At 44.4% G+C, this 26,789-nt stretch overlaps 1 protein-coding gene across 3 annotated transcripts in view; it reads right to left on the bottom strand.

Annotated features, from left to right (window-relative positions):
- Positions 1-232: 232 nt before the first annotated feature.
- The window catches only part of RASGRF2 (Ras protein specific guanine nucleotide releasing factor 2), a 130,216-nt gene continuing 103,659 nt past the window's right edge, over positions 233-26,789 (bottom strand). For all 3 annotated transcript variants that reach the window (XM_066569083.1, XM_066569084.1, XM_066569085.1), the window contains exons 19-27: positions 20,266-20,378; positions 14,053-14,113; positions 13,469-13,572; positions 11,580-11,664; positions 10,052-10,249; positions 7,317-7,396; positions 6,206-6,323; positions 5,203-5,271; positions 233-4,537 (exon numbers count right to left, since the gene is read on the bottom strand). In XM_066569083.1, the coding sequence (XP_066425180.1) occupies positions 4,445-4,537; positions 5,203-5,271; positions 6,206-6,323; positions 7,317-7,396; positions 10,052-10,249; positions 11,580-11,664; positions 13,469-13,572; positions 14,053-14,113; positions 20,266-20,378 (921 nt within the window). In that variant the 3' untranslated portion in view covers positions 233-4,444. The remainder of the gene's footprint in view (positions 4,538-5,202; positions 5,272-6,205; positions 6,324-7,316; positions 7,397-10,051; positions 10,250-11,579; positions 11,665-13,468; positions 13,573-14,052; positions 14,114-20,265; positions 20,379-26,789) is intronic.

The raw sequence follows: 26,789 nt of genomic DNA, 5'->3' as shown, positions 1-26,789 counted from the left end.
TGCCAGTTATTACCAGTGATGCCCATGGCAGCTGCAATGCATTGTGAGTGAAAAAGAAGAGTAAAATGCAGTAGTTCAAACCATTCTTTCCCATTATAGATCCAAAATTTTAACTTTTTTTTTTCCCCTTTAATGACTTGTTTTTCTAAGAGACTTGGTAATTCAGAAGGAGTAGATTGGATTTTTCACGACGAGGGGTAAAATAATAAATTCCAACGAGGACTCTTGAAACTCAGGAAAGAAAAGGATGTTTATTAGCACACAGGCACAACAGCTTGCCTGGTATGCCTTACTAACAATACAAAGCAATAACCTCGGGCCAGAAGAGAAGTTGCAATACATGCAAAAAACATCTGGATTGTGCACTAAGCAACACGTTCCACATAGGTACATCTGTCAAATAAACACACATCTACTGCCCTAGGTAACAGAATTCAGAGACTACCTCAGGTACAACAGAACAACCATCACTGAGCAGCATTTTGGACATGAAGCATCCTAGACAGAGACATTTGACCTTTGGAGGCAAAAACTGTAACAGGCAAATAGCTGAGAGCCAGATCCCCAAAGACTTATGAAAAGCTCTCGGTGAAGCCAAAGGTATTATCAGAATGAGGTCCGAAGGGTTTTGCCCTTGGTGAGTGAAATTATGAGTGGGTAAAAATGTCACAATGGGTGAGAGTTTTAAATCATCAGGGTTTAGTGTTGCTGCTAAGAGTGAAAGGATGAAAGACTGAATGTCGATACGAACAAAACAATGTCTGTGTAAAACCCTTAAAATAAATAATACACATGAAGGAAAATTTGGGATAATTAACATGTTCTGAAATCAAAATCAACACGGTTTAAGTTAATAAATAATTAAAATAATTAAGTTCCTTTTTATCCTACAGAACAATAATCAGTATTAAAAACTAGGAAAGCAGAAAGAGGACGGGGACCCCCTCCTTACTCCGAACTCAGGGTGATCAGTGCCACTTGCCACCTCTCACCGCGAAGCTGCGTGTCCGTGTGTCACAGGACGAGCCAGAGGAAAGGGACAGAAGGAACGCACACTGCCACTGTGAACTCCACAGGTTTTCACCGACACGAGGAGCACTCGCTCACTAACAACAGCTGCTGGGTCGGGGCGCAGAGGGCGGGGGTGAAGGCTGGGGGTGAAGGCAACTCTAACCCTGTGTCAGCGTGTGGCGAGCGCTCTCCGTCGCTGGCGGGGACGTGTCTGTGCTGCTGCCCGGCTCCGGTGACCGCGCTCCGGCCGGGCTGCTACGGATGAAAAATGCTTTATCCCCATCGCCGCCCGGCCCCGCCGGGCTGGGAGCAGCCCCCGGGGCCCGCTGCGGGCAGGCTGGGGGCTCTGAAGGCAAGTGGAGAGGCGCTTCGGCCCTTCTGTGCCCGGGGCATCCGCGCCCGCGGGGCTCCTCCGCCGGGCTGTGATGCTCCCGAGGGCAAAAAGCTGCGAGGGACCGGAAAGACCCTAAAAGACAGCGAGAGCCCAGAGACAGAGTCCTCAGCGGGAGCAGCGCTCCCTGGAGCAGCAGAGGCGAGGAGCGGGCGGTGATGAGCGAGATCTGTCCCTCCGAGCGCTGGGCTGGGCACTGCGACACCGCCGGGCCGAGCTGGGAGCAGGCAAAGCCTCACACAAAGCGGGTGCTGCTGCCCACTGAGCATCGCCGGAGCCCAGACATGCAGCAGCGCTCCGGCAGAGGCACTCGGGCCACTCAGAGGTGCAGCACCGAGCCCACAGCCCAGCTGCCAGGGGCTGCAGAACAGCTGTTTCCAGCTGTGCTCACGGGCTGCAGCCCCGGCAAGGGCTGTGGGTGACGAGGTGCATCCTCACTTTTCCCTGTGCTTTAACAAAAGCATTGTATCCCCAAGCAAAAACATCGACATGAAGCCATCAGCAAGTCAAACATTACTGTGACCACAATAATTTTTAAACAATTTTGCTGCTGCTGCTACGAACACAGATCAAGCATCCGACTCTCCCGATTCTGACCCAAAGCGGCCACCGGGGCAAGAGGCAACCTTTGGCATATGAGCAGGACGTGCTTGCCCAGAGGGGTTGAGCGAGCAGCTTCCAGCGATCTCCAGCTCAGCCCCTCGGGCACAGCCCAGGTCCGGCCACACGAGCACAGCACAGCCCTGCGAGCCAGCGCTGATGCACGGAGCAGCGTGTGAAGCGCACGGCAAGGAACTCTGACAGGAGCACGACGAGCATTTGGACCCTGTAACCCTAAGAACATCGAGATTTGGTAAAACCGGGTACAGGCAGATAAAGCAGCACTTCACAGCGCACGACAGAGATGCCCATTCACACTCACAGCTGTTACACGTTTTCTTTGTTAACAAAGAAACAACAGAAACAACGTTAAGAAATCACTTTTTGGACCACGTTTTCCCTGCTGCTCCATTACTTCGAAGTGTTTTATGAAACTACTGAATGGTAACTGCTTTCTTACAGGGAATACACAGTCAGTTGGTTTTGTGGTCCAAATAAACCATGCTCTTTTTGTTTTTTCTCCTCATATCATGCATTGGGATGCAATCAGCTTCTTGTCAATCATTAGTCAGAAGAAACAAACACATTTTTTAACAACAAAAAGCTTCTATAAGTAACATTTCTACAGCAACCATCAGCCAGAACTATTTAAAGTGTTCCTAGCATGTCCTTCTCTCCTGCTGTCTGCTTTTCTAACAGAGGAATTTTCCAGTCCCTGCGACACCTCCCCATGCAGTTATTTACAAGGAGATGGTCCTTGTGGAGAAGGACCTTAATGAAATTTGCAGTTGCTAAGGTACATTTGTAGATGCTGGCGCTCACACTCAGACAGAACAAATGGAACTCGTTGTGCAGCTCTGGGCTGGGCCAGCAATGTAATTAAAGTGCAAATAAAGACAAAAACCACAAGCCAGGCAGGTCCATTTTTCATTGCCAGCGTTAAGAAGCATCACGACTGTGTAAGAGATGTCAGATCAAATAGGCCTAAGTCACAATCTGTTTCAAACATCTGTCTCCCTGAGAGGATTTAAGGGAGGTATACGGTGATATAGCCCTATTTCTTCAACTGGCTGAGTATCATTGGAAAAGTAAGGACACTTTTCCAGCCAATTTTTGTTTTCAACAGTGCTAACACCTGTGTTTTATACTATGATGCCGTTTACAGCATTTGAGCTCACTTCCCATGCAGCTACAACAGGCCACTCTTGATGAGGAAAATACAAGAAGTACAACAACTACTGTAGAAATGACATCTGTCCACCTGGTACATCACAAAAGCAGAAGCTCTGAAAACATTTACAAATAGCACATTTTCTCAAACAAAAGCAAGTGATAATTACCAGCTCAGATAAAAATACATACTTTGTGTTTGCTGGCATTCAATGTTTGCCACTGATACGTTCAGTTTTACAGCTAAGTCAACACCAAATGGCTGAACAAAAAAACCCAAAGAAACCAAAAACAACCCCCCAAAAAAGACATCTTTCAAACTACTGATTCCACGTAAAACAAAACTGCCACTGCAGCCCCAAGTGCTCACTGCTGATCACCACCTGCTGCCAGACAGACACGTATTTCTCCCCACAGTGTGTCCAGAATGTGCCCTGTAGCCTGACTTGTCAGAGAAGCTGCAGGAGGTGCAGGAAAATAAAGTGCCTCTTCCAGAGCTGTGTGCACCACAACTCTCCATCCCCTGCACCACTCCTCTGGGTCCCTCACTCAATAGCTGGCAACTATTTACAACTATTCCACCAGTCCATTTGCTTCCCATGCTGCAAATACTCTCACTGATGAAAAACATATCTACAAATACTTTTTATACAGATACAATCAGTCACCTTAGAAAAGGCTGATGTGACATTTAAAGAAGAGAATGCTTTGTAACAAGTAGCATGAAATGTACAGCAGGTGTTTCAAACAACTGCAGATCTGAAGTTACTAGATGCTGTCTTAATATCACTCCAAGTAGTAGATGAGTGCTAAAATCCTGCTTTTTCAATGAAATTAACACAATGAGAACACCACAGCCATTACTGCCTCAGTGAACACATAGTTAGCCATCAACCCAGCCATCTCACTTTGCTTATTTATCCTAACACGCCCGAGTCTATTACCACCATTTAAATCTGTACCCTTGATTTGCCACGTGAGATGGCTGCAGTGAGTGCCTGTTCACAGGAAAGTCTCCTGTTTCCCAGGAAATCATGGTCCCTAGTGCCAAACATGATCTTTGCAAAGCAGAAATAGCTTAAGCTGGGTAGGAAGGGTCTTTGCCTTTCACCTCCAACACAGGTTTGTGTTGCCTGAGAGGGAAAGGCAGTGAGACTCTGTATCTCTTATAGGAAAAGAGAGCTGGCACTCTGGTCAGAGCGTGTCTGGCTGTGTTTGGGTGGCGGCAGGCGTGGTTCCCATCCCAGAGCTGCGTGCGGGGCTGTGCAGGGCTCAGGCGGGCAGCCGGGGCTCGATCTTCAGGGACAGCTCGTACAGGGTGTCCTCGTCGATGATGAGGCTCTTGTCCAGCAGGTAGTGAGTGACCTGTGGGGAAACACAGAAGGACAGGCTGCATGGAACTGCCACAGAAGTCTCCCAGCTTTCCTTCCCTTTCAGCACATTTTGGGTCCTGACGTCGCCTTGTGTTGCTTTCTTGAGAAGCCCAGCAGCTGCTTGGAATGCTGCTGGCATGAGGATGCACCTGCAGCACTCTGAGAATTCATTAGGATTAATACCTCTTAGGAATGGGCAAATCCTTTGCCAGGTTACCTCAGCCCAAACAGCCCTTTTGGAGTCTGAGATGAGCCTTCTCTGAAGGCACTGACCAGCTTTGGCCACAGCAGCATCACCCCTGAGAAAGGAAAAGGCACAAGGAATTGCAGGAAGCCCCAGCAGGTGCTTGGGGCACCTCCTGACCCTCATCCCAGGATCTCAGGGCAGGGGGAACACACCTCCCTCTGAACCCCTCACACCCTCCAAGGCTGCAATTCCCAAGGAACCCCCAAAGAGCAAAAATCTTCTTTGGAAGGCATCAAACAAAGAGGTGCTGCGGGGTGAGGGTCTCACCACCCCAAGGACCCCTCCATGTGTCTGTCTGTCCTCTCCTCCACGCGTGGGAGCAGAAGACACCAGCCTCAGCTCTCGATGTCAGCTGTGGCTCCCAAGTCACTGCTGCCACAGCCTGATCCCAGGAGCAGCAGGAGCCTCACCTTCTGCTGGTGCTCGATGCGGTAGGAGGTCTGCTGGAACTGGCGGATTTCCCTGATGATGTGTGAGATCTTTCAAAAGAACACACGCATGTCAGCTCAAGCACAGCTCTGCTTCAGCCAAGCCACACAAAGCAAGAATTCTGCACCAAACTGTTCCATTCAACACATACATATATATAAAAATATATCACTTCAACTTACATATATAAAATATACAGCTTCATTATAGGAAGCTTATATATTTATTTACTTGTAGACCTGGTTGGGATCATTGTCTGTCACAATTACAGCCACACTTCATTCCTGACAAGAGTTTACTGTGTCTCTGCTAGCCTCTGGTAACTCCTCCACTGTCAGGAGGAGCGAAGAGAAGGGTAGAGATCATCCCCCAACAGCTCCCCAGGACTTCACTTTCCCAAAGCAAACATTTATTCCTCAGCCAGCCCCGAGTGAGCAAACACTCTGCCCATAATGAAACCTCCCCATTCTTTGCCTCGAGTGGCTGCTGCAGAGTGTAGCCCTAAGATGGGCATTAAGCTGAGATCAGAGGAGAAATTTCCATGCCTCCCTCCGAGGAGCTGTTACAAAACAGCATTACATGGCACTGGGAGAGACATCAACTTTAAAGTGCTTTTCAGATAGACCAGAGCACACTCTGAAAAGAACATTGTGATTACTGCTTCCTGGTGAATCACTGGATTCCTGTAATTCTGGTTATTTTAAAAAGCTTTTTCTTGCTCCTCCACGAGCTCCAGGCAGCTGCTTTTTGCCGTCCTTTCTGAGAAAGTGAACCGGGGACAAATTCAGCCCGTGAAAACACCCAGCCTGCCAGAAGGTGGGGATAGAAGACTGGGTCGAGTAATCGCTCTCCCAACGCTGCCTCTAGCGCACAGCACCAAAGCAGCTTCTCCAAAGGTAAATTTAGAGGAGTTACAATGAAATCAATAATTAACTCATGCAATTAAACACTTGTTGGCGAAGCATGTAGGAAACTGAAAATTACCATTCTCATTTTGGAGAAATTGACAAGGCCTTCCTCAGTGAAGTTGGGTGTTCCTTCCTCAATAAATGCCAGGTCAGTCAGGTACATCCCAAGGTAGGGAACAGCAGGTGGGTTACAGCTGTAAACCAACAAATCAGCTTATTTGCCTGCAGCTACATTTGCAAATGCATTTTTCTCTAACTTGCACAAACTCTTTATTACTTTGCCCAGTTCTAATCCATGGGTTGCTTTCTTTTCCAGGACAAACAGCTCCTCTGGCTCTGCTTGAGTTGTGTTTGATCTGCCTGTGATAAATTGAATGCATTCTGCCCAATATCTAATATTAATGGCATTTTTAAAATAGACCATTAATTATTCTGGCTGTTCAGTTCTCAGCTCCTCTCAAGATCACCTGAGGTAGTTATGCCCCTCAATTCTGAAAAGCCTGCTACCAATTACAAAGCTCACAAAAACCCAGGTTTTTGTACGGCTGAAATCAGTTCTACATAAATTGTAGAACACTTGACATGCAATATTCTGGATACCAAAATTACAGAATGTCAAGCACAATCTGGCAAATCAATTAAAGAAAACAATGTTTACGGACTGCTGCACAAAAGCAGCAGGCTGTTTTGCAGCAGGCTGAGAGGCCACAGGAGAAGAAATATCCCTGTGCCTTTGTCCTGTCCCTATGTTCCTCTCATAATGTTTTGTCAGAATCATAATTTATTGTCATATGAATGGGTCTGTGACCTGACACAGGCTTAGTCCCAAACCCTAAAATTGTTAACTAGAACAATCCTGTTTTTCATAAAAACTGCAATTTATAAAGCTGGCTTTACACTTATTGAAAAAGTTTATCAGCGTAAGTGAAACCCCAACAGGGAATCTTCACACAGAAAAATAGTTTAATTTGTTTCAGTAATTCTCTGGAGCCACTATGTTTACCCATCAGGGGTATTAAATCATAGCATATGCAGCAAAGTCAGATTGCCAAATAGAACCAACCTAGAATTTAAAAGGTTATTAGGAAAAAAAAAAAATTTAAAGCCTAATTACAGCCAATTAATCTTTAACATGAACTATCCACTGTTTATAACGAAACACAGTTGAATACTGTAGGGAAGCTTACTTTTTGAGCATTTCTCTCAGGTTCTTAAATCTCCCCTCAGATGACACAGTCTTCTGAAGCTTGTCCATGAGTGCTTTTGTCTGGGAAGAAAATGCATTTCAGATGTCATTGCTGGTGCATGTAAATGACTGGAATTAGATTCTATCCAAGGTGTAATTCACTTATCATTCCCACCCCATTTCCTAGAGTAGTACAACAGGCATTACTGAATTAGGAACTCAGCTTTACTGCAGTTCCTCCTGTCTTTCTGCAAATGGAGATTAGGCAGCATTATGAGTGATATACAGAACCTGTATTTATGCTGATGCTACCCTGCAAGCGGAGGAAAACCCACAGATTTATTACCTTGATGGTCTGGAATTCAGTTTGCTGTGCACACAAGAACATTACAGATCCTATACGTGGCTGAGGATCCTCAGCTGCATTTACTGACAGCAAGGGGTGGTCACTGCCTTGGAGCTTGCACTGAGCTGATTTTGCGTTCCAGACAATAGCTGAGTATGTAAATGAGAATATATTCATGTCTTACACAAATCACTGTCAGTGGGCATCACCAGACATTGGTTCCTTCCTAAGTGAAATAAATTTGATTTTCAGCCTGTTTAGGCTACTGACTTGAGACTTGAGTGTAGAGAATGATGAGAAATTCATCCTATTTGAAACTGAATTTCCGATTAAGAGAGAGCTGTAGGCAGACAGAGTCACTTTCTTCTACGTGGCAGGCTGATGAAAAACCCAGATTGCATTCCCGATAGATATCAGAGGACTGTGCCACAACATCAGTCTGCTGTGGGCTTGGTTTCTTATTTTTTAATAGAAAAGTTTAAAAACCAAACAAATTCTATCCACAAAAATTTTGGGAGGTAAACCCACTTATAAAAGTTTGTACTGAAAGAATTTTAAACAGATTTTTAAATAGAAGAATGTAGCACCAGCTGTGAAGAAGCTGAGAAAATCTGACTGGAAAAGGTGCTACAGTCAGAATTTATTTTAATTGTATTTCTCTGAACCATTTAGAACACAAACCATAAAAGAGTGGATTATCTTCATCCTGACAGCCTTTTTAAAATGTGTCTGTCTTGTTTTTGTGGCTGGCAGTTTTTGCTGACATTCTCAGCAGCCAGTAAGGGTTTAAAGGAGGCGTTCACTGCACCTAAACTTGAGCTCCTAAATGAGAAAGAAGATTTTTTATCAACAGTCTCTTACTGGGTAGGAAAGCTCAGGAATTTGAGAGGTCCTGCCCTTCCTAAAGGCTTTTTGCACAGGCAGTTCCTATTTTAGGCACATGACCAGACTTTAACCATAGTTTGTAATCACCCAGATGTGTCTATCAGAAAATATCTAAATTTAGTTTACTTGAACATTTCAGCCATTCAGGCCAATTGGCCCCTGGCAATAACCTTGAAAACATTTTGTTCACCCCCTAAGAAAAAAAAATAAACTACAAATTTCCTGGACAGAAAATGCCAGTCCCACAATTATCAACACCTTAATGAAGGGATGAGACTACTGTTGGGCTAAAAACAATTTACAATTTACTCACATAAACATCAGCCTCAGCCTCAAAGGCTGTGAGACTTTAGAGGAGTAAGAAGTCAGCCATAGCTCAAGGTAGTCACAATTTCTTCATTACAATGCAATATATAACATTCCAATCCATTGGAAAGTTGTGACAAAGTTTATTTTGTTTTTCCAACCTATCACCTCTACTTAATTCTGCTGCACTGCAGATGCTTTTATCCAATGGGATAAAATTCTATTAAAATTCTATGTAATTATACATATATAATGATAACAATTATTTATTATAAGAAATATATATTATAAATATATTATATATATATCACTATATAGTATATATTACATATATTATATGTATACTTATTATATGTATATTTATTATAATAAAATTATATATAAAATTACACATACACACATATGCTTCTATTATAACATCTAAACTCTTAGCTTACTCTATACAATTACATTACTACACTATAAAACCCTACATCATCTTACCCAATAAAGATTCTCACTTACTGAAGGCATATTCTTACTTATAACTATAGAAACACAAGTTTATAATTATTGTGCTTAATTTCCGTGTACTTTTATTTTTACATCAATCCAAGCCTCTTCCAAGGCTGCAGCTCAAACCCTTCAGTATCTGTGGAAGTCTCCATCTTTCCATTTCCTACATCCCAGGTGGTGGAAAAGCAGAAATATTCACAGGAGGGGCCCTGTCTCAGCCCCTGGGCACGGTGGGCAATGGAATCAGAACCACCACTGTCACTGCCATATTGTCTGAAAAATCCCTTTGCATAGAATTTTTCTCCTGGGAAGCTGAGAAGCCTCAGAGAAAAAATGAAAGCAATAATTATCTGATTTACTTCGCCTGTGTTTTGCTGCTTTGGAATTTGTTTGGAGATTGTTTACCAACAGGTGGTTGATTGGTTGGTTTCATGTGAATTATTTCCACTTATTGGCCAATTATGGTCAAGCTGTGACGGGACTCTGGAAGGGGTCACAAGTTTTCTTTATTGTCTTTTTAGCCTTTTGTAAGTATCCTTTCTGTATTCTTTAGTATAGTTTTAGTATACAGTATTCTTTAATATAATATAGTATCATAAAATAATAAATTAGCCTTCTGAGAACTTGGACTCAGACTCATCACTCCTTCCAACGACGGCGGTCCCAGCAAATTCAAGAGCCCGCCGTGGCCGTGTCCCTCTCACCTGTTTGGACACCTTGGCCCAGGTTTTCTTGAGCCTGTAGATGGCACTCCTGTTGAGGGCCGAGGTGATCTCCAGCACGCCGTTGTAGTTGTGCAGGCAGCGGCAGATGTCGGCCACCGCCACCCACTTCTCGATGGCGCTGGCCCGCGAGGGCACGTCCGCGTAGCTCATGATCTGAGAGGCCACCAGGTTGCTCATCTGGCCACGGAGAGAGAGAGAGGCAGGGGTCAGGGAGATGGAGCACCATCCCTTCCAACGTGTCAGGAATTAACAGGCAAGGCAGGAGAACCCCCAGATGAGCATGACAGAAATGAGGGCTCTTGGAACACAAACAACCAGGGGAGCTGGGGATGCTCAGCCTGGAGAAAAGGAGACTCGGGGTGCCCTCATCACTCTGTACAGCTCCTGAAAGGTGCCTGTGCTCAGCTGGGGCTGGGCTCTTTCTGCAGGAACTGACAGAACCAGAGCACACAGCCTCGAGCTGCACCAAGGGAAATACAAGCTGGATATCAGGAGAAGGCTTTTTACAGAATGAGTGGTAAAGCTCGGGAATGGTTGCCCAGGGATGTTGTCTTATATAGCAAGAGTTCTGTTATCGTTATGGTGCAAGGATTCCATATCACCAGAGTTTCATACCTCCTCAATGTTTCTCATAGGCAACTCCTCTAAACACTGACTGCTCCTGGTCCTTGCAGCAGCCATCTGACCCCTCTCACTCCAATTCCCACCAACTCACTCTTTTAGGCCACTTGTTCTTATTGGCTACAGGTGTGGCCTGTTAAGATCAGGCCTGCTCCTAATCTTTAGTAATAGGGTCCAGCTGCAGCTCCTTGGGGGCTAAGATTACATTCTACAGCACCTTCATTTACCCATACGGTGTCCCCCTACACAGGGAGGTGGTGGAGTCCCCATCCCTGGGTGGGTTTAACAAAGCCTGGATGTGGCACTGGGTGCCAGGGTTGAGCTGAGATGTTGGGGCTGGGTGGGACTCGATGATCTGGAAGGTCTCTTCCAACCCAGAATTCTGTGATTCATAAACGCAGGGAAAGGACATTGTAAACAGAGCTTGGGGCAGGTGGAGGGGATGGGGACAGGAAAGAAGGGTTGGGGATGCAATGGGAAGGTCTCCGAGCCATCAGCACTAAACCTGATAGGGAAGTCTCCCAGTAAAGTTCAAGGAAAATGATAAAGGAGAAAGACGTGTAGGAATACAGAGGCATTAAACAGCATTGGTGTTATATTTCTCTGGAGAAATTGAAGTTTCTTCAGTAGGCTGAAAGGCACTGTGCTACAGTTTAAAATGTTCTACCCTCTTAAATTGCCACTAAAATGCTGAGTACCAATTATTGAAAATTAGAATCTTCATCTACTTTGATTTAAATTGGTAATTACAACGAGGCTGCAGCATTCGGTCACTAATAGATAAGAAATGACATCACATTGCAACACAACCCAGTATTTCTGTACCAGAGGTCAGAGGCAGTCCATGGGGTTCCTAGAAAGCAAGTCTGTATTTGAGAGTACTTACATCATTAAAATGTTGACTAGTTTTCATAATATAGGGAGTTCTCTCATTTTTATCCACTTTCATCCAGCCCTGCCCAAGGAACTCTCTAGACATTGATGGGAGAAAAAAAAAGCAAAAAAATCTTCATAAACACAGTACAGAGTCTGTCTGTAACAGCCTAAGCAGATTTCAAGGATACCTCAATATGCTGGAAGCTAATAACACAGCTTTACACTAATTCCAGCATCTCACTATACCATTTTTAATGTTGACTGAAATGGTAAATAGTGTAAAGAAGATTTATTTTTCTCTTAATCCCCTCTCCCCCATCACCTCATCCCAATTTCCAGCACTGTGACCGCATTTACACCATGTTATCCTTGTATGTGTGCAAACCCTTTTGTCAGGGGCTGAGTTGGGGGGTAGTGGCCACCCACCCCAGCCTGGTGGCCAATGGCCCGCCAAGGGACACTCTGTGCCAGGAGTGTCCTCCCCTCCCTACCACAGACAGTGGGTGCAGATATGAAGAGATAACCCGGGCTGCAAGGCCCAAAGGGATCATCGCCAGCACCAAAAGGCCTCAGGCCCCAGCTAAGGATCAGCATCTCAGTCTGGAGAGCAGATGTGGGAAGAGATAAAAGAAATATTCCTGACTGTTTTACAAACTGTAAAAGACACACAAGTTACCACAGAGGCAGAAGCCTCCTACACCCTGAAAGTGCTTGCGACCTTTCCCTGGAGTTTGGACACAGATTCCATGGATGCTTCCCTGGGGATTGAGGGAAAGGATCTCAATGTGTGCCCCACCAACAACTGGATGGGAAGAATTGAATCCTAAGTTGTATTATTTCTTCACTAGCTGTAACATTAACAGGTACTTTTAACCTCATGCTGTATATAACTATGTGTATATCTATAATAGATATGTATATATCTATTAGTAGTTTTCTTTTTGTCCTTATTCCTCTGTGGTGTTAGTTTGTTTTAAGTCCTATGTCTGTTAATTTTGTGTCTATATCTCAGGTTTAGCTGGGTGTGTGTGCTCTATTCCCATCTGTCAGAGCTGGGGCAGTTCTCTGCTGTTCATGGGGCCGTTTTCTTTATCTCTCCCACAGCCAATCCTCCCTCCAGGAGATCTCTGCTGTTCATGGCCATTCATTATTAATTATCTCCTGTCCATGGCCACTGATTGTCCCTGCAGGGCTGATCCAATCCCACCATCCCATGGGGAGATGCTCCGCCCAGGGGAGGAGCCAAGCATTCCTACCTGGATCCAATCTGAGCTTTGGGACAGCCCAGCAGCCTTTGCCCAGTGCATTGCCAGAGGAGCAGCTTCTGCTGCCCTGCATGGCCAGAGGGAGCCCAGGCCCATCTCCAGCAGCCCTGGAGCTGCAGAGGAAAACTCCCCCCTTGTGCAGGATCCCTGCTCCAGCAGAGCCACAGCTGGCACTGCAGGAGGGCTGAGCCCCCATGGGATGGGGCTGTGCCACCCCCTGACACACAGGGGACAGGGCCTGCTCTCACTCTGGCACTGGTTTGTTTCTGTTGTTTGTACTATTTCATTTTTATTTTATTTTTCCTAGTACAGACCTGTTATTCTTACTCCCATATCTTTGCCTGAGAGCCCCTTAATTTCAAAATTATAATAATTTAGAGAGAGAGGGTTTACACTTTCCATTTCACAGGAGGCTCCTGCCTTCCTTAGCACACACCTGGCTTTTCACACTAAGACAGTCTATTAAATTAATAATTCATTCTCTAACAGACCAAATCAGCCATTATGAAACAACTTGTGAACAAGAGTGGGTTTTGGAGTGCTGGCCACCGCCATAAAGCTGCCGGCTGCTGCCAGAGGCCTGGGCAAAGGGCAGGGAGTTATCCAAAGCCCCCCCCCAGGTGCAGAAGCTCACTCGTAGGGGATGCTGCGGAACACGACGTGGTCCAGCAGGGTGATCTGCTCCGCCAGCTCCATGGCCGACAGCGTCTCGAAGCACTCGGGCTTGGGGCAGTCTGCCTGCAAAGCAAGGACAGCTCTGAGGGGTCTCTCCACAGGGCACAGGGCACGAGCAGCTGCCTGGGAGCCCTCAGTAGGGCTGTAATTAACTTCAGGATCAGGAGAAATGAGGATTAACAACAATCGCAGACAACACAAACACCCGGCTGGAAATTCAGAAAGCAGGCACACACCAGCTCAGAAGTATGAATGTGAGTTTATAAACTCTGCATATTCTCCACTTGTATTTGCACATATATTAATATCTTCCCCTTTTTTTAAACCTTGAGATTTTATCCAAATACTAAAGTTTTGACATGTTCATTTTTGCTAGGGGCTCCAAAATCTTACAATCTCCAAACTGAAATTGACATTCCTGATATAAAAACAGTATATCTATCCAGAAGTACTTTACAAGTTGCATTTGTGTTAAATTTTGTTGACTCAAACACATAACATTTCTGTAGGAGTATTTATGTTTAACTGTCAAGATGAACTTACCATCTGAATGATATCCTCTATTTTCAAATGGTTATCATCTTGATCATCCTGAGAAAGAGTCCTGAAAAATACAGTGGCAGAACATCCTATATAAATGTAATTGTGCATGGTTATGACATAGATCAGCATAATCGTTTATTTAAAATAAATCCTAAGCCTGCAATTGAGGAGGTAAAGGAAAAAAAATCTGTAGCCTAAGAAGTTATGCCTTGCTTTAATTAAAATGTGTAAACTGTTACAGTATCAGAGACATGCAAGATGAAATATTTCCATGGAGGTTTAAGATCTCTCAGCTAATGAATCTTGGAAATTGTCTTGTTCAGTGTCCCACATTGAGCTCAGTGTGTGGAAATGGACAGCAAACTGCAGCTTGTACTTTTAGCAAGGACATGATTTCCTTTCAGTAATAATAGTGCTAATGAATGTTTCCAATTCTGCTACAGAAAACCTGTTATTAATATGGTTATTTCAGAGTAATGGGTCAAAAATTACCTAGGCAAAACTAAGTATTGATCAGACATCTACCCTGATGTAACATACTGGCACATAATTACAGGATCTTACCCCTTCATGTGGACATTACAGACAGAAAGAAACCTTGACAACGCTGTATTTATCTAATATAGGAGTGAGAGGATTCAGGGAGAAGGAACAGGAGAGGAATGCAAAAGGCTGTCAGAAAGCACACTTTTTTCCTTTTTCTTTTTTCTTTTCCCCATAAGGGCTGGAAACACCTTGTGCCTGCAGGGCAAGGCGTGTTTATCTCTCCAGGAGAGCCCTAAGCTCCTTGCCCGGATAATAAGGAGTGCAGCCTCAGTCCCTGTAAATAGCCTGCCAATCTGTCCCGCAGAGCAGCTTATTTTGTGCTGCTCCTCATGCCTGGGGGCCTGCAGGAAGGTGCTGCTCATCCTGTGACAACAGCCTCTGGCAATGGAAACCACACAGGCCCCGTGCCTCCGCCCCAGGAGTTCTCATCAGTCTTGCAAAATCTGAGTTGCTTAAATATAACTTCATGTTATGTTATGTTTATGTAGGATCAGGTTCTCGCCTTTGATACTGAAATTGTTGTATTTGGTTAATATGAAATAAAGTATGAATTCTGAAAAGACTGAAAACAGTTAACTTTAATCTTTGCCTCCTGGTACTCTCTACCATCACATCTCATGTTTTATGTAGGCTTTCAGTCTGTCATTCTGAACAGATGCTTTTTTTCCTAGCACAGTGGTCTCATGAAAAAACCAAAACCAACTCTCCTTTTATCCATAAATGTTCTGCAGTGAAATCTGCAGAGGACAACAGATCTGAAGACTGGATAATGGTAATTTTTTGACAGCATCAACAGCAGCTTCCCCTTCAGTCTGGGCTGTTGCCAGCCTTGGGACCCCCAGTTTCAGCAGAGGGCCGGGGACACTCACTGGGCTGCCCAGCCCTGCTTGGACAGCTCCCACTGCCCTCCCTGCAGAGCTCCTGGGAGCTGGGAAGCAGCAGATCCTTGTGGGAAGAGTCACAGGAGACAGCAAAGGCACAGAGGAGCTCTCCTGAGCAGCGTCACCCTTAGGGAGGACTGAACAGGGTCACTCCTCCAGTATCTTCAGAAATGAAGGAAGAAAATTTAAAAGAAACACCTTTCTAATTCTTAGAATCACCAATTAAGATTGTCTCTCACTAGTCTTCATGCCTGACCAGGCCAAATATTAAAATAATTTTCTAATTGAAAGTATGTGTCTCATCCTTTCTTTGTGGTACATAAAACATATTAAAAATATCTAAAAGCTAGGGCAAGTTAGAGAGCCTGAAGTGTGTTGTTTGGTGAGATCATACAAGGCAGAAAAATTGTTCATCCATCACATTTTGACATCTGCATATCCCTCAATTTCATTTATGTTTAGTCTGAAGAAGAAGAAGGAGGAGGAGCTGTTTCTGGAAGCAACCTGTTTTTCTCCAGATAGGATTATCTATCAATGTTGTTCACTGCTGTTCAGCCTGAACTTACACCTTCCTGCTTCTTTATCAGTTAAATTTTATCTAGATTTCCAGGGTTAGTAAATCAGGATGATAAAATCTCAAGCAAAATGTACATTGGGAGGTTTGCCTAGCTTTCAGAACAGATACTGAATTTAAAAAAGCATTTTTACCCTGAAGAGAAACCCTGTCAGTCCACACAGCAGAAATCCCATCAAGCAAGAAATACCAGCTGCTTTGTTTGATGACTCAAGGCATGAAGCAGCTCAGCATCTCCCATCAACATTTTCCTTGTCATTCATATTCCAAACAGAGCCTTTCCCAGAGCTGACCTGATGGATCTTTGGAACACAAACCAACCTTTCCTGCTCCTCTGATCTCTGCTAACAAGGGGATGGATTTTCCAAGGATGTGCACACATGCTAAGGCTGGGGCAGTTTGTAAAAAGATGTATTTTTACCCAATATCCTTCAGGGCGACATAGAAAATACAAGTGTTAAGCCTCAGAAAGCATGAACGTTTTTTCATGAATGTTTGAAGTGGGATTTTTTACAAGAAATGCTTGTCCTAAGCGCATTCTGCATTTGTCAACCTTTCAGGCTCAAGAGTAGACTACAACAACTGAGATGTGGGGAAGCCAGGGCCTACAGTGACAGCTGACAGGCAACCCAGAATTCTGAGAGAATACATGTTTTAGACAAAATGCCTGCAGCAAGCACCTCTGCAGAACAACAACATTTTACAGCACTCACTCAGCAAGGGGGTGAGTGACTATTTTTATGAAAGACACATCAACTGGATTACTCCTTCTTCCCATTTTCAGCCCATTCCAGAGAAACCTTTTGAATGAAAGTTTCACCAAATCCTCCAGTTACGACAGATCTGTGCTTGCTCATGAAAAGCATGCTGTCAGAAAGCCTCAAAAAAATTGGTTTCTAAATATTTGTAACAACAGTAAAAAAAAGCCCTTCAGTTCCAGGTAATTTGTGTTTCCCCTCTAAGCAGAATCAGATGACAGGTCTCAGTTGAGAGGGATGACATCTCTCCAAGGAGCAGGGCACAGGCTGAGCAGCTTTTCTCCAAGCCAGACCCTGAACAGGAGCCAGGAGGGAAACACAAACCCTGGGACCAGCTGTGCATATTCTGCAAGGGAACACAGCAAGAAGATTCACAACAAGTCCCTGCCTGGGTTCTGTTATTGTCCATACAGAAAGAGCCAGGATGCCTAAATTCAGAGAATTTTGGTGGAGAGGATTGTGGCATTCACTTTCTCTGAAAAAAATCCCTTTGCCCAGGATTTCTCTCCTGGGAAGATGAGAATCCTCAGAGAAAAGGAAAACAATTCTGATCTCATTTGCTTCTCCTGTGTTTTGCTTGTCTGGAATGTGTTTGGAGATTGTTTACCCACAGGTGATTGTTCCATTGGATTCGGCTGTGAGTTGTTCTCACTCTTTGGCCAACCAGGGCCAAGCTGTGTCAGGACTCTGGAAAGAGTCTGGAGTGTTCATTGTTATCTTTTAGCATTCTGTCTGTATCCTTTCTGTATTCTTTAGTATAGTTTAGTATAACATTCTTTAATATAATATAGTATCATTAAATAATAAATTAGCCTTCTGAGAACATGGAGCCAGATTCATCATTCCTGCCTTCATCTGGGGGGAGCACAAATACAATAGAGGATCTCCTCTGTGACAGGAAGAGACTGTGGCAGGAGTGCTGCATTTCCTGACCTTAGTTTTGTGGGTTTTTAGCTTCAGGTAACCACAGGGTCCCACCACAGGGCTCCTTGGTAATGCTAACCCATCATGAAGGAACTCAGGAAACATTTTTTCCACTGCAGGCCCTCTCTCCACGCTCAGAACAGCGACTGTAACCCAACAGAGGATCCCCAGTGTGCTGCAGAGGAGGGAGACATGCTGTGGGATGGACCCTGCAGGATGTGGAGCCCCTCCAGGGTGGCTCAGAGAAGCCTTGGCCCAAAGCTGAGCAGTTCTGGGTCTGCAGGAGTTGGTTCTGCAGCAAACAGAGATCCCTGCAGACAACAGGCAGCCAGAGCTCTCCAGTCTAGGGCAGAGCAGGTTCAGTCCTACTGAACCAGCCAGGGCACCACGGGGCACAGAACAGACCCCACATCATCACAGCCTCCTCCTGCACCACAGCAGCACCTCTGCTCTCAGAGGAAATGAAGAAAAAGCCGTGCTCCTCTGTCCCTGGAAGCCTGTCTGCACTCTGGGCTCGTGCAGTTGTGCTCTCAGAGAGGACACAGGCACGTCAGTGCCGCCTCTCCTGACTCCCTTCATTTCTGACCCTTCAGAAATCAGCTCCAGAACTGTACAAGGATGTTTGCAACCTGCCAGGAAAGCTAAGCCCCCTGACAGAAGCTATTCCCCCATTTCATGTCCTGATTATTGCAAAGTCAAGTTGCCAAAGAGCAGCTGGCTCTGCCTCTGAGTCCACCACCAGGCTGAGGAGCAGAGGGAGCCCTGGATGCCCCAGGACTGAGTGCTCAGCCTCCACAGGGACAGCAGGTCCCTGCTCCCACGAGCAGTAAAGATTATTTTTAAAGCTTATAAATATTTCTATTTGAAGAATGTGCAGTAAAAATTAAGGACTGTGGAAGAGCAAAGGAACGTGCACTCCTGTGTCAGTATCACAGATAAAGCTACACACAAACAGCTGTCGATTATTCCCTATATCGTATAAGGATTATTATATCCTTATAGCCTGTAAAATTATTCTTTATATCCTATAATGATTGCTCAATCAGGTGTATAGCCTTGCTGAGAGCCTGTGTCTCCAGCAGCAATTACAGCGTTTTGTTAAACTCTGGAAATCACTCTTAATTACCAGACATTTCCCAGGGGTGATCTAAACACCTCCCCCTTCCAGTGAAAGGGTGAGAAATTGTATTGAAATTTAATTCACATAGAAGCAGGATTGAAATAGTTCACATCAAGTTGTCCAGCATCTATGTCTGTTCAGCAGTACTGCCAGCCTTTAAAAGCAATAAAGGAGTTTTTAGCCAAGGCTGAGAGGAAAAACTCTTTTTCCATTTGTTTTTGCTTTGAAAAAAAACCCATAATTTATAGAATGGTCAAAAATTCAGTCTGAATTTTTGAAAAATTTGTAAAAATGGAAATATCTGATGAGCTGTATTCACTGTTGTATCAGACACTGTGCTCAATTACTCAGTAATCAGTTCTAGGAAAAGAGAGAGGACAAGCAATAACAACTATTTCCTAGAACAGCACTAAAAGGATGGAGACAATTCATTGTTTACACATAAATACAAAGGTCCATTTTTTGATGCAACTGCTGGTGGAAATTGGCTCATTTGAAACTGGGTACAAGAAATTGTTGTATGGTAAAGGCCTATATAAATCCATTACTCTCTCAGGAGCAGACCAGGCTTGCTTTAAAACATTTCCTTGAGAAGCTGAAAGTTGTGGGGTAATTTTACCTACTGGCTGTCACACACATTACCAAAACCCACATCATCCTCATCCTTCTTGCTCTTTTGACTTGCTGTCTCTTCCAAAGAAACATAAAACAATGTTTTTACTTGGAATAACAGCACACACAGCATAATTAAAAGGATGATTATTTTTGTTTATGTAAGAAGAAACATGGTTTAAATAAGAATTTATCTGGTTTTTATCTTCTGTTTGATATTTGTCCTCACAAGTGATTTTTTTCAGACCTTTTTCTTTTCATATATCTGTTGGAAACCTGTCAAGTGGTCTTAGAAAACTTAGGCATACTCTATTTATTGCACACTTATTGGCTTACCTGCAGAATACTGACATAAATGTTAATAAAGCATACTGTAGATTTATCTGTGTTTTTCATAATGTTTTATTTTAATCACTCCTTAGTCTGCAGATGTTTCAACTAATTTATTTATTTAATTATTGCTCAGTCTTTAAATGTTTACTGCTCCACGGGATTGCAGAACAAAGGACTTGAAGCCAGTGGCTGTAAAATATTCACACTTTGCAGACAGAGCTGTTTTCACTCATACTTGAGGGCAGAACTCAAGGCTGCCAGCTGTTCTGCAGCAAAGCTTTCCAATACAGGTATTTTTATGAATGAAACTTAAAACAGGCTCTGCTTTATGGCTCATAAAACACTTAGCAATCCTTCAAAATTAAATACTCTGGAGGGAAAACCCAGCCCTGTGAATTCTATGATACACAGTCTGTCTCCCTCTGTGCTACAGTTAACGTGTGAAATAATTAGAAATGCATTTACCTCAGTATGTTTGCAGTGGCTTTCCTTTCTTGTGGCAGAAGGTCAGGGTCTCTCAAAACTTCCTCCAGCAAATTTAACACATTCATTTTCAGCTCGTTGTTCAGCTCAAAATCCTGAAAAGGAAAAAAGTTTTACAATTTTTAGTCTTAACAGCATTGAACAAACAACTGAAAAATTGTATTTTAATGGGTTTGCCTTTTCTTTTTCAATTAGGTCTGAATTTTTTGTTTGTTTTTGTTTTTGTTTTACTACTACATTTGAAAATATTTAGAGAAAGCTGTGGTGCATAAGTAAACTGGCCACAAATAGGATCTCCCAAAGGCTGGGATTTTTCTCCTTTTTGACCTTTGCCTTCTGTGTGAGACAGGATGATCAGGGAACTTTCATTTTCTGAATTATCACCTGCATCTGGCGATAACATTCTCTCTGTGTTTAATTGCAGTGCTGGCACCACTGCCCAGCAGGGCAGGACCCTTCCTCTCACTGCTGCCTTCAGGTTCATCTGCCTCCCCTCTGCTGTTTCTTATCTCATACCCACCCTGTTGGAAAGTCTGCTTTTTGTGGAGTACTCAAATCAATAAATTCACTAAATAATCTGTCCCTGCACTGAAGATCTTCAGCATTTTAACGACCTCTGGGGCAGACTGATGCCTGACCCAGGACTGAGATTCAGGGACATGCGGCAACCCCATCTCAACTTGATCAGATCTTACCTGATCTCTTATCTCATCTGATAAGATCACTTATCTGAATTGGAGAAATCAGACGGTATTAGACAATCTACAGACACAGAATGTACAAGCTTTGAGGTGGGAAGTTACAGGCAACTCTTGGGGTAGACTCCAAAAACTCTTGTATTCAGGTGTTTTATAGCATTTTGATAGGCAAGCAAATCCCAACCCTCCAGCTGCCTGGTGCACCACAGATCCTCCCTGATAACCCACAGCTGCCTGCAAGCAGGACCACGTGTGTGCAGAGCTCCCTCTCGTTTCCATGGCAACCGGAGGCACAAAGTTACTGAAAATGGGGAAGATTTGGCACCTTGGCACAAGAGCGTGGTGTTTCACTCCCCAGAAATCCCCACAGCCCCTCCTGTGGTGAGGGGCTCTGTAGATGTGTGCCTCTGGGAGCAGCAGAGCCAGCCCAGGTGAGCACAGCTCAGGTGAACCCAGCTCAGGTGAGCACCAGAGCACTCCCACAGTCACCAAGAGAGGTGTGATGCCTTGAGAAGGCTGAGCTGGAGCAGAGGCTGGGCAGAGTTCCAGAATAAAGCAGGGATTGATTCAAAGCATCTCCTCCATGGATCCACCTTGGGCAGCACCAGAGCCCAGCCAGGGCTGCACCCAAAATGAACCAAAATGGCCCCAAAATGCACGGCCGGGCACGGGGTCTGTCCCTGGGATCAGTTCTGCTCCATTTGCATCTTGCAGTTCATTGTCCCATTCCAGCTTTAGCCCCTGCAGTCCCACCCTGCTTGTTTTTCTCTCTCCAGCCCACGGGGTTTGTGCTCTGGGGCTGAGGTTTGGGTCATTGGTCCTTGGTGCCCAGCTGGAGCAGGAATTGTTTTGTCTCCCTGCTCTGTGCACAGAGCTCAGCATCCCCTGATGTGAACCCAGACCCACACAATAAAGCAGCACAGGATCTGAGAAATAGAAAAGCTGAAACCTGAGGTGGAGCCTCATTTGGAAATGGGAGGGAACGGTTCAGAGCAGGAGGGGAATGAGTGCTCATCATAAGATGTGCCACAGCCACACTCACGGCATTTCTGAGAAAGGTTATTGCTCCAGTGTCAGCCCTGAGAGGAACGGTGGATTTGTCTTTCCAGACAAGCTGTGGGTCTGCTGGTGGATAAAACCAGCACTGGGAGAGGAAAGAAACAATGGGAAGGATTCCACTGATTGATGAATGGAAAAAGAGATTTGCTTTTACAAATAAACTTTGGGTTGGCTGAGAAATGAAATTAGACATTGAGATATGAAAGAAACAGTGGGGAAGAAAAACCCCTAAATTCCATGAGAATTAAAAATGAAAAGGGAGGGTTGTACATTAGAGGGAAATCTTTGGGATCAGGTGTTCTGGGAAGTCTGAACCTCTCAAGTGCCTCAGAGATGGGGAAAGAGAGAAGGGAAATGTGGCTGGGAAATTGGGATAAAAAGGAGGCTGCATCCTCCAAAAATGGGGGAGACCCCAGGGGAATGGCCCATGGCCTCTGCCTTTATTGGAATAAAGTCAAAGGACTCCTCTGCCTCCTTTCTGGACACAAACCTCTGGTGTTTGTGGGTTAATTTTCCTGACAGCACTCAGACATCTCCTGCTCTGGGCATTTCCCTCCTATTACAGCACCTCCTCCTCACCCCACCAGAGTCTCCTCACCTGGGCCTCAGCTAATTAATACTCTGGAACTGATTAATATCTGTGTCTTATTTTTTCTGGAGATGTTTACCCATATTTGAGGGTGCTGGAGAACAGGAAGCTGGGGTATCAAACACTCAGCTCAAAGCCAAGAGAGAATTATTGCAGGGCACTGCACTCTGTTTTCTAAAGCACATTTTGTATAGCCACACTCTGAAATGCCTCCCTTAGGAGCTGTTTTAGCTGTTTGCAAGGAAAGACAAGAGAGCCTTTTCATATATTTGGGGTATGGAAATGGGACTAATTAGAGAAAACACGAGGAATGTAACTAAACTACATGACAGTCCTGTGCACTCCGGTGGTTTAGAAAAGAACTATTTGAACTATAAAACTATCAAAACTTAGTAAAAGGAGGAACCTGGATCTGCACAAGCCTAAGCAACCAGTGTAATTAACGAGTTTTTCCTGTACCTCAGTGGCAGACACTGTGTCAAAGAAGATGGTTCTCTGCAGCCTGTGCTACAAAAATACAGTGGGGTTTCTCTTCCCCACTGTTTCTTTCATCTTTCAATGTCTAATTTCATTTCTCAGCAAACCTAAAGTTTATTTGTAAAGGCAAATGGGCAGAACGGTGCCCAGGAGGTGACACATCCCCCATCCTCATTCAGCCCTGCTGGGTAAAACCTTTGGGCAGATCACATCACCCTGGCCAGGATTTTATCTCCAAGCACAGCTTTCAAACCACAACTGGTTCATTCATTACAAGATATCTTCTCTCAGGATGACTTGTTTCATTGAAAACACACCTCTGATGAAATAAGTCTAGAACTGTAAAATTCTTTCATTTGCAAATAGGATCAGAGAACCTTGTCCATAATTATCAGATTCAGCCAAACCAAAGCATTTCCAGGTTTTGCATCGTTACATGCTAATTCTTATAATAATGAGAATTAATAATTTGGTCATTATCATTAAAACTTGTTTTACTGAGTAATCTCCATAAGAGAGTTGTTCTGGAATTGCTGGGGAAACTCAAATTTATGGTTTTCTTTTGTAAAGTAATGTAATCTCTTTCTCATAGTGTGATGAGGTGAAAAAAGCCCCTATGAATAAAGGTGGGAATCAGAAGAAAAATGAAGAACTAATCTCTTTTTCTAGCGAAGGCTGTTACCTAAGTGGTACTGAGATTCCAGTGTGATGAGCCATATATATTAAAAAAATAACAGGGAAAACGTTGCACTTAAACATGTACATGCACTTAACTTTTGTGGAGAAAGGTTGACAGGTTTGTATCATAAGAATGATACAAACACCACAATACTTAGCAACCAATTTTAAGTATAATTTAAAAATAACTAAATAAATATATGCAGATTATCTCTGGCTGTATTATGGGTGTCACACATGAATATTTATCTGTTTATACGATAGGACACTTAGATCCACAGGCAGGTAGCTATTTATGGCCTTAGATACATGTGTATCACAGCTCCCTACATAATTTTACACCACTTTTCTGACTTCTAGTTCTAATTTATGTATCAGAGAAGGAATACAGTTGGTCAGACAGGAATCCTTCAATTTCCCAGCAGCAGATTTCAATCTGACAGTGGTTCAGTTCTTCAGGAGAGGGTCACATACCTCTAATGTATTTTAGAGTCTATAGTAGCCTAAAGATTTGTGGGTATTACTCAGATTTCAAATCATTGGCCAGAAGAAAAGAGAGGACAGTAGAGACAGAAGAAAGCAAGGGGGAAAAAAAACCCATGCTAAAATGCACTTTAAAACTAAAACCAGTAGATTTACTGTAGGTGGTTTATACAAAGAATATATTTTCAAGATTTCACATGAGCTCAGTAAAACCCCAGAAGCTTTCCCTCTCCCCTTTCTTTGAGTGTTCCTCAGTGAGAGGAAACATTCTGCATCTACACAATGTGGGGAACACTGAATAATCCAGACAGGTAAAATCGAGCTAAAGCAGGAAACATGATTTATATTTGAGTAGGCCAGTGAGAAGAACTACAAAAGAACAGGATGGAGGAGGGAAGAAAGAGGCAGGAGGGGATAGAGATCAACTGGATGACTTTTTGCAAGGAAATTGGAATGTTTTTAAGTAGATGTGGATTGCCTTACAATTTTCCTGTAACTGTCCTCATGCCAAAAAGAAAGCAGGTAATTACTCCAATGGCAGCAGATGAGTGAGTCTTGTGCACAGGAGATCAAACACCATCCGAGCTCAGTGAAGTTACTCACTGCTGCAGTCCTCCACTACAGTATTTCATTTTGAAGCACAAAACCACACTTCACCTACCACACACAATTGTGTTGAGCAAAATCTGCGTAAATTCACATGCAACAAAACGTTGGCGCAGGTGGAAGGCAGAGATAAATGGATTTATAACTGGCTTTCAGGAAAATCATCCCTGAGCTTGAAATAAGTCTGGCTTACTTCAAGGAACAGGCTGTTTCAAGGCAGCCTGGGGTCAATTTGCAATGTAGTCAAAATACAGTGTATCTTGCTAAGTGTGGCTGAAATGGAGTTTGTTCATATTTCTACAATTAACTTAGTATAAACTCACAAAATATCTTATCCATTACTTTATACCATTTAATATGAGGTAAGTGGGGCTCATATAATGGATTTTCTATCTATTTTTTTATTCCAATGAAATGAAAAGAAATGGAATTGGCCAATTCATGTGAGCTAACACAATTTCTAACTAACTGAAATAATCTTCTCTTAGACAGCCCTCCGTGTCCAGGAGTTGTGTCCATTCCCCAGGTGCTGTCAGTAGCTCCCAGTGGCAATGCTCCTGCTGGAAGCTCAGCACAGCTCCGTGGGGATGCCCGAGAGCACGAGCTGCAGTGGGGCTGGGCAGGCATCAGGCACACATCATGACCTGTATTCCCACATATGAGCCACGGTCCTCTCCCCAGGCCTTGTGGTCACTCCGTAACTGTGCTGGGTTGTAAGAGATGTGTGTGCTCCATTTCCATCTGTCAGAGCTGGGGCAGTTCTCTGCTGTTCTTTGGGCAGTTTTTTCTTTATCTCTCCCACAGCCAATCCTCCCTCCAGGAGATCTCTGCTGTTCATGGCCATTCATTATTAATTATCTCCTGTCCATGGCCACTGAGTGTCCCTGCAGGGCTGATCCAGTTCCACCATCCCATGGGGAGATGCTCCGCCCAGGGGAGGAGCCAAGCATTCCTACCTGGATCCAATCTGAGCTTTGGGACAGCCCAGCAGCCTTTGCCCAGGGCATTGCCAGAGGAGCAGCTTCTGCTGCCCTGCATGGCCAGAGGGAGCCCAGGCCCATCTCCAGCAGCCCTGGAGCTGCAGAGGAAAACTCCCCCCTTGTGCAGGATCCCTGCTCCAGCAGAGCCACAGCTGGCACTGCAGGAGGGCTGAGCCCCCATGGGATGGGGCTGTGCCACCCCCTGACACACAGGGGGACAGGGCATGGGCTGACTCTGGCACTGGTTTGTTTTTTGTGTATTTTTGATTTCCCTAGTACAGAACTGTTATTCCTACTCCCATATCTTTGCCTGAGAGCCCCTTAATTTCAAAATTACAATAATTCAGAGGGAGGGGGTTTGCATTTTCCATTTCAGGGGAGGCTCCTGCCTTCCTCAGCAGACACCTGGCTGTTCACACCAAGGCAGTGACTCACGGACACTGTCGGGCAGCCGGGAGGCTGTGAGAGAGCTGCTCCAGCTGAGGGCACTGGGAACAAGCCCTCGGCTGCCACTCAGAGCTGGGGAGACTGGAGGGGCTTCCAGAGATGTGAAACCTTCCTCCTTGGACAAGCCCACTTCAGTCTGCTTGCCACTGGAGCAGAAGGAGCTTCACTTTGCACCATTGCTAAATAAAACAAGGCTGCAAGACCTCACTTGGAAAATGAAACTCATACTGAGACTTCCTGCCCCTGGCCCCCTCTTGCCTTCCTATTTTTGCACCTCTGCAGGAGCCAGTGGGAGTTTTACCCTCGTGAGCCCTTTCTCTCCCCAGCAAGGCTCCTGCTCCCTGTGCTCCTCTGCCTCATCACTTGTGTGTTCATTGTTTGCAACAGGAGAATCCTGCTCTGGTCCTCTCAGTCACATTTCAAAACCAAAATGTAAACATGAGCATTCTGCTGTTATTTAGGGCGAAAAGAAAGATTTGCTGGCGTGCA

The sequence above is a fragment of the Molothrus aeneus genome, chromosome Z (genome assembly GCF_037042795.1).
Source record: "Molothrus aeneus isolate 106 chromosome Z, BPBGC_Maene_1.0, whole genome shotgun sequence".
Lineage (NCBI taxonomy): Eukaryota > Metazoa > Chordata > Aves > Passeriformes > Icteridae > Molothrus > Molothrus aeneus.
The sequence above is the reverse complement of the archived record's forward strand: the minus strand, read 5'-3'. Positions and strand labels throughout refer to the sequence as shown.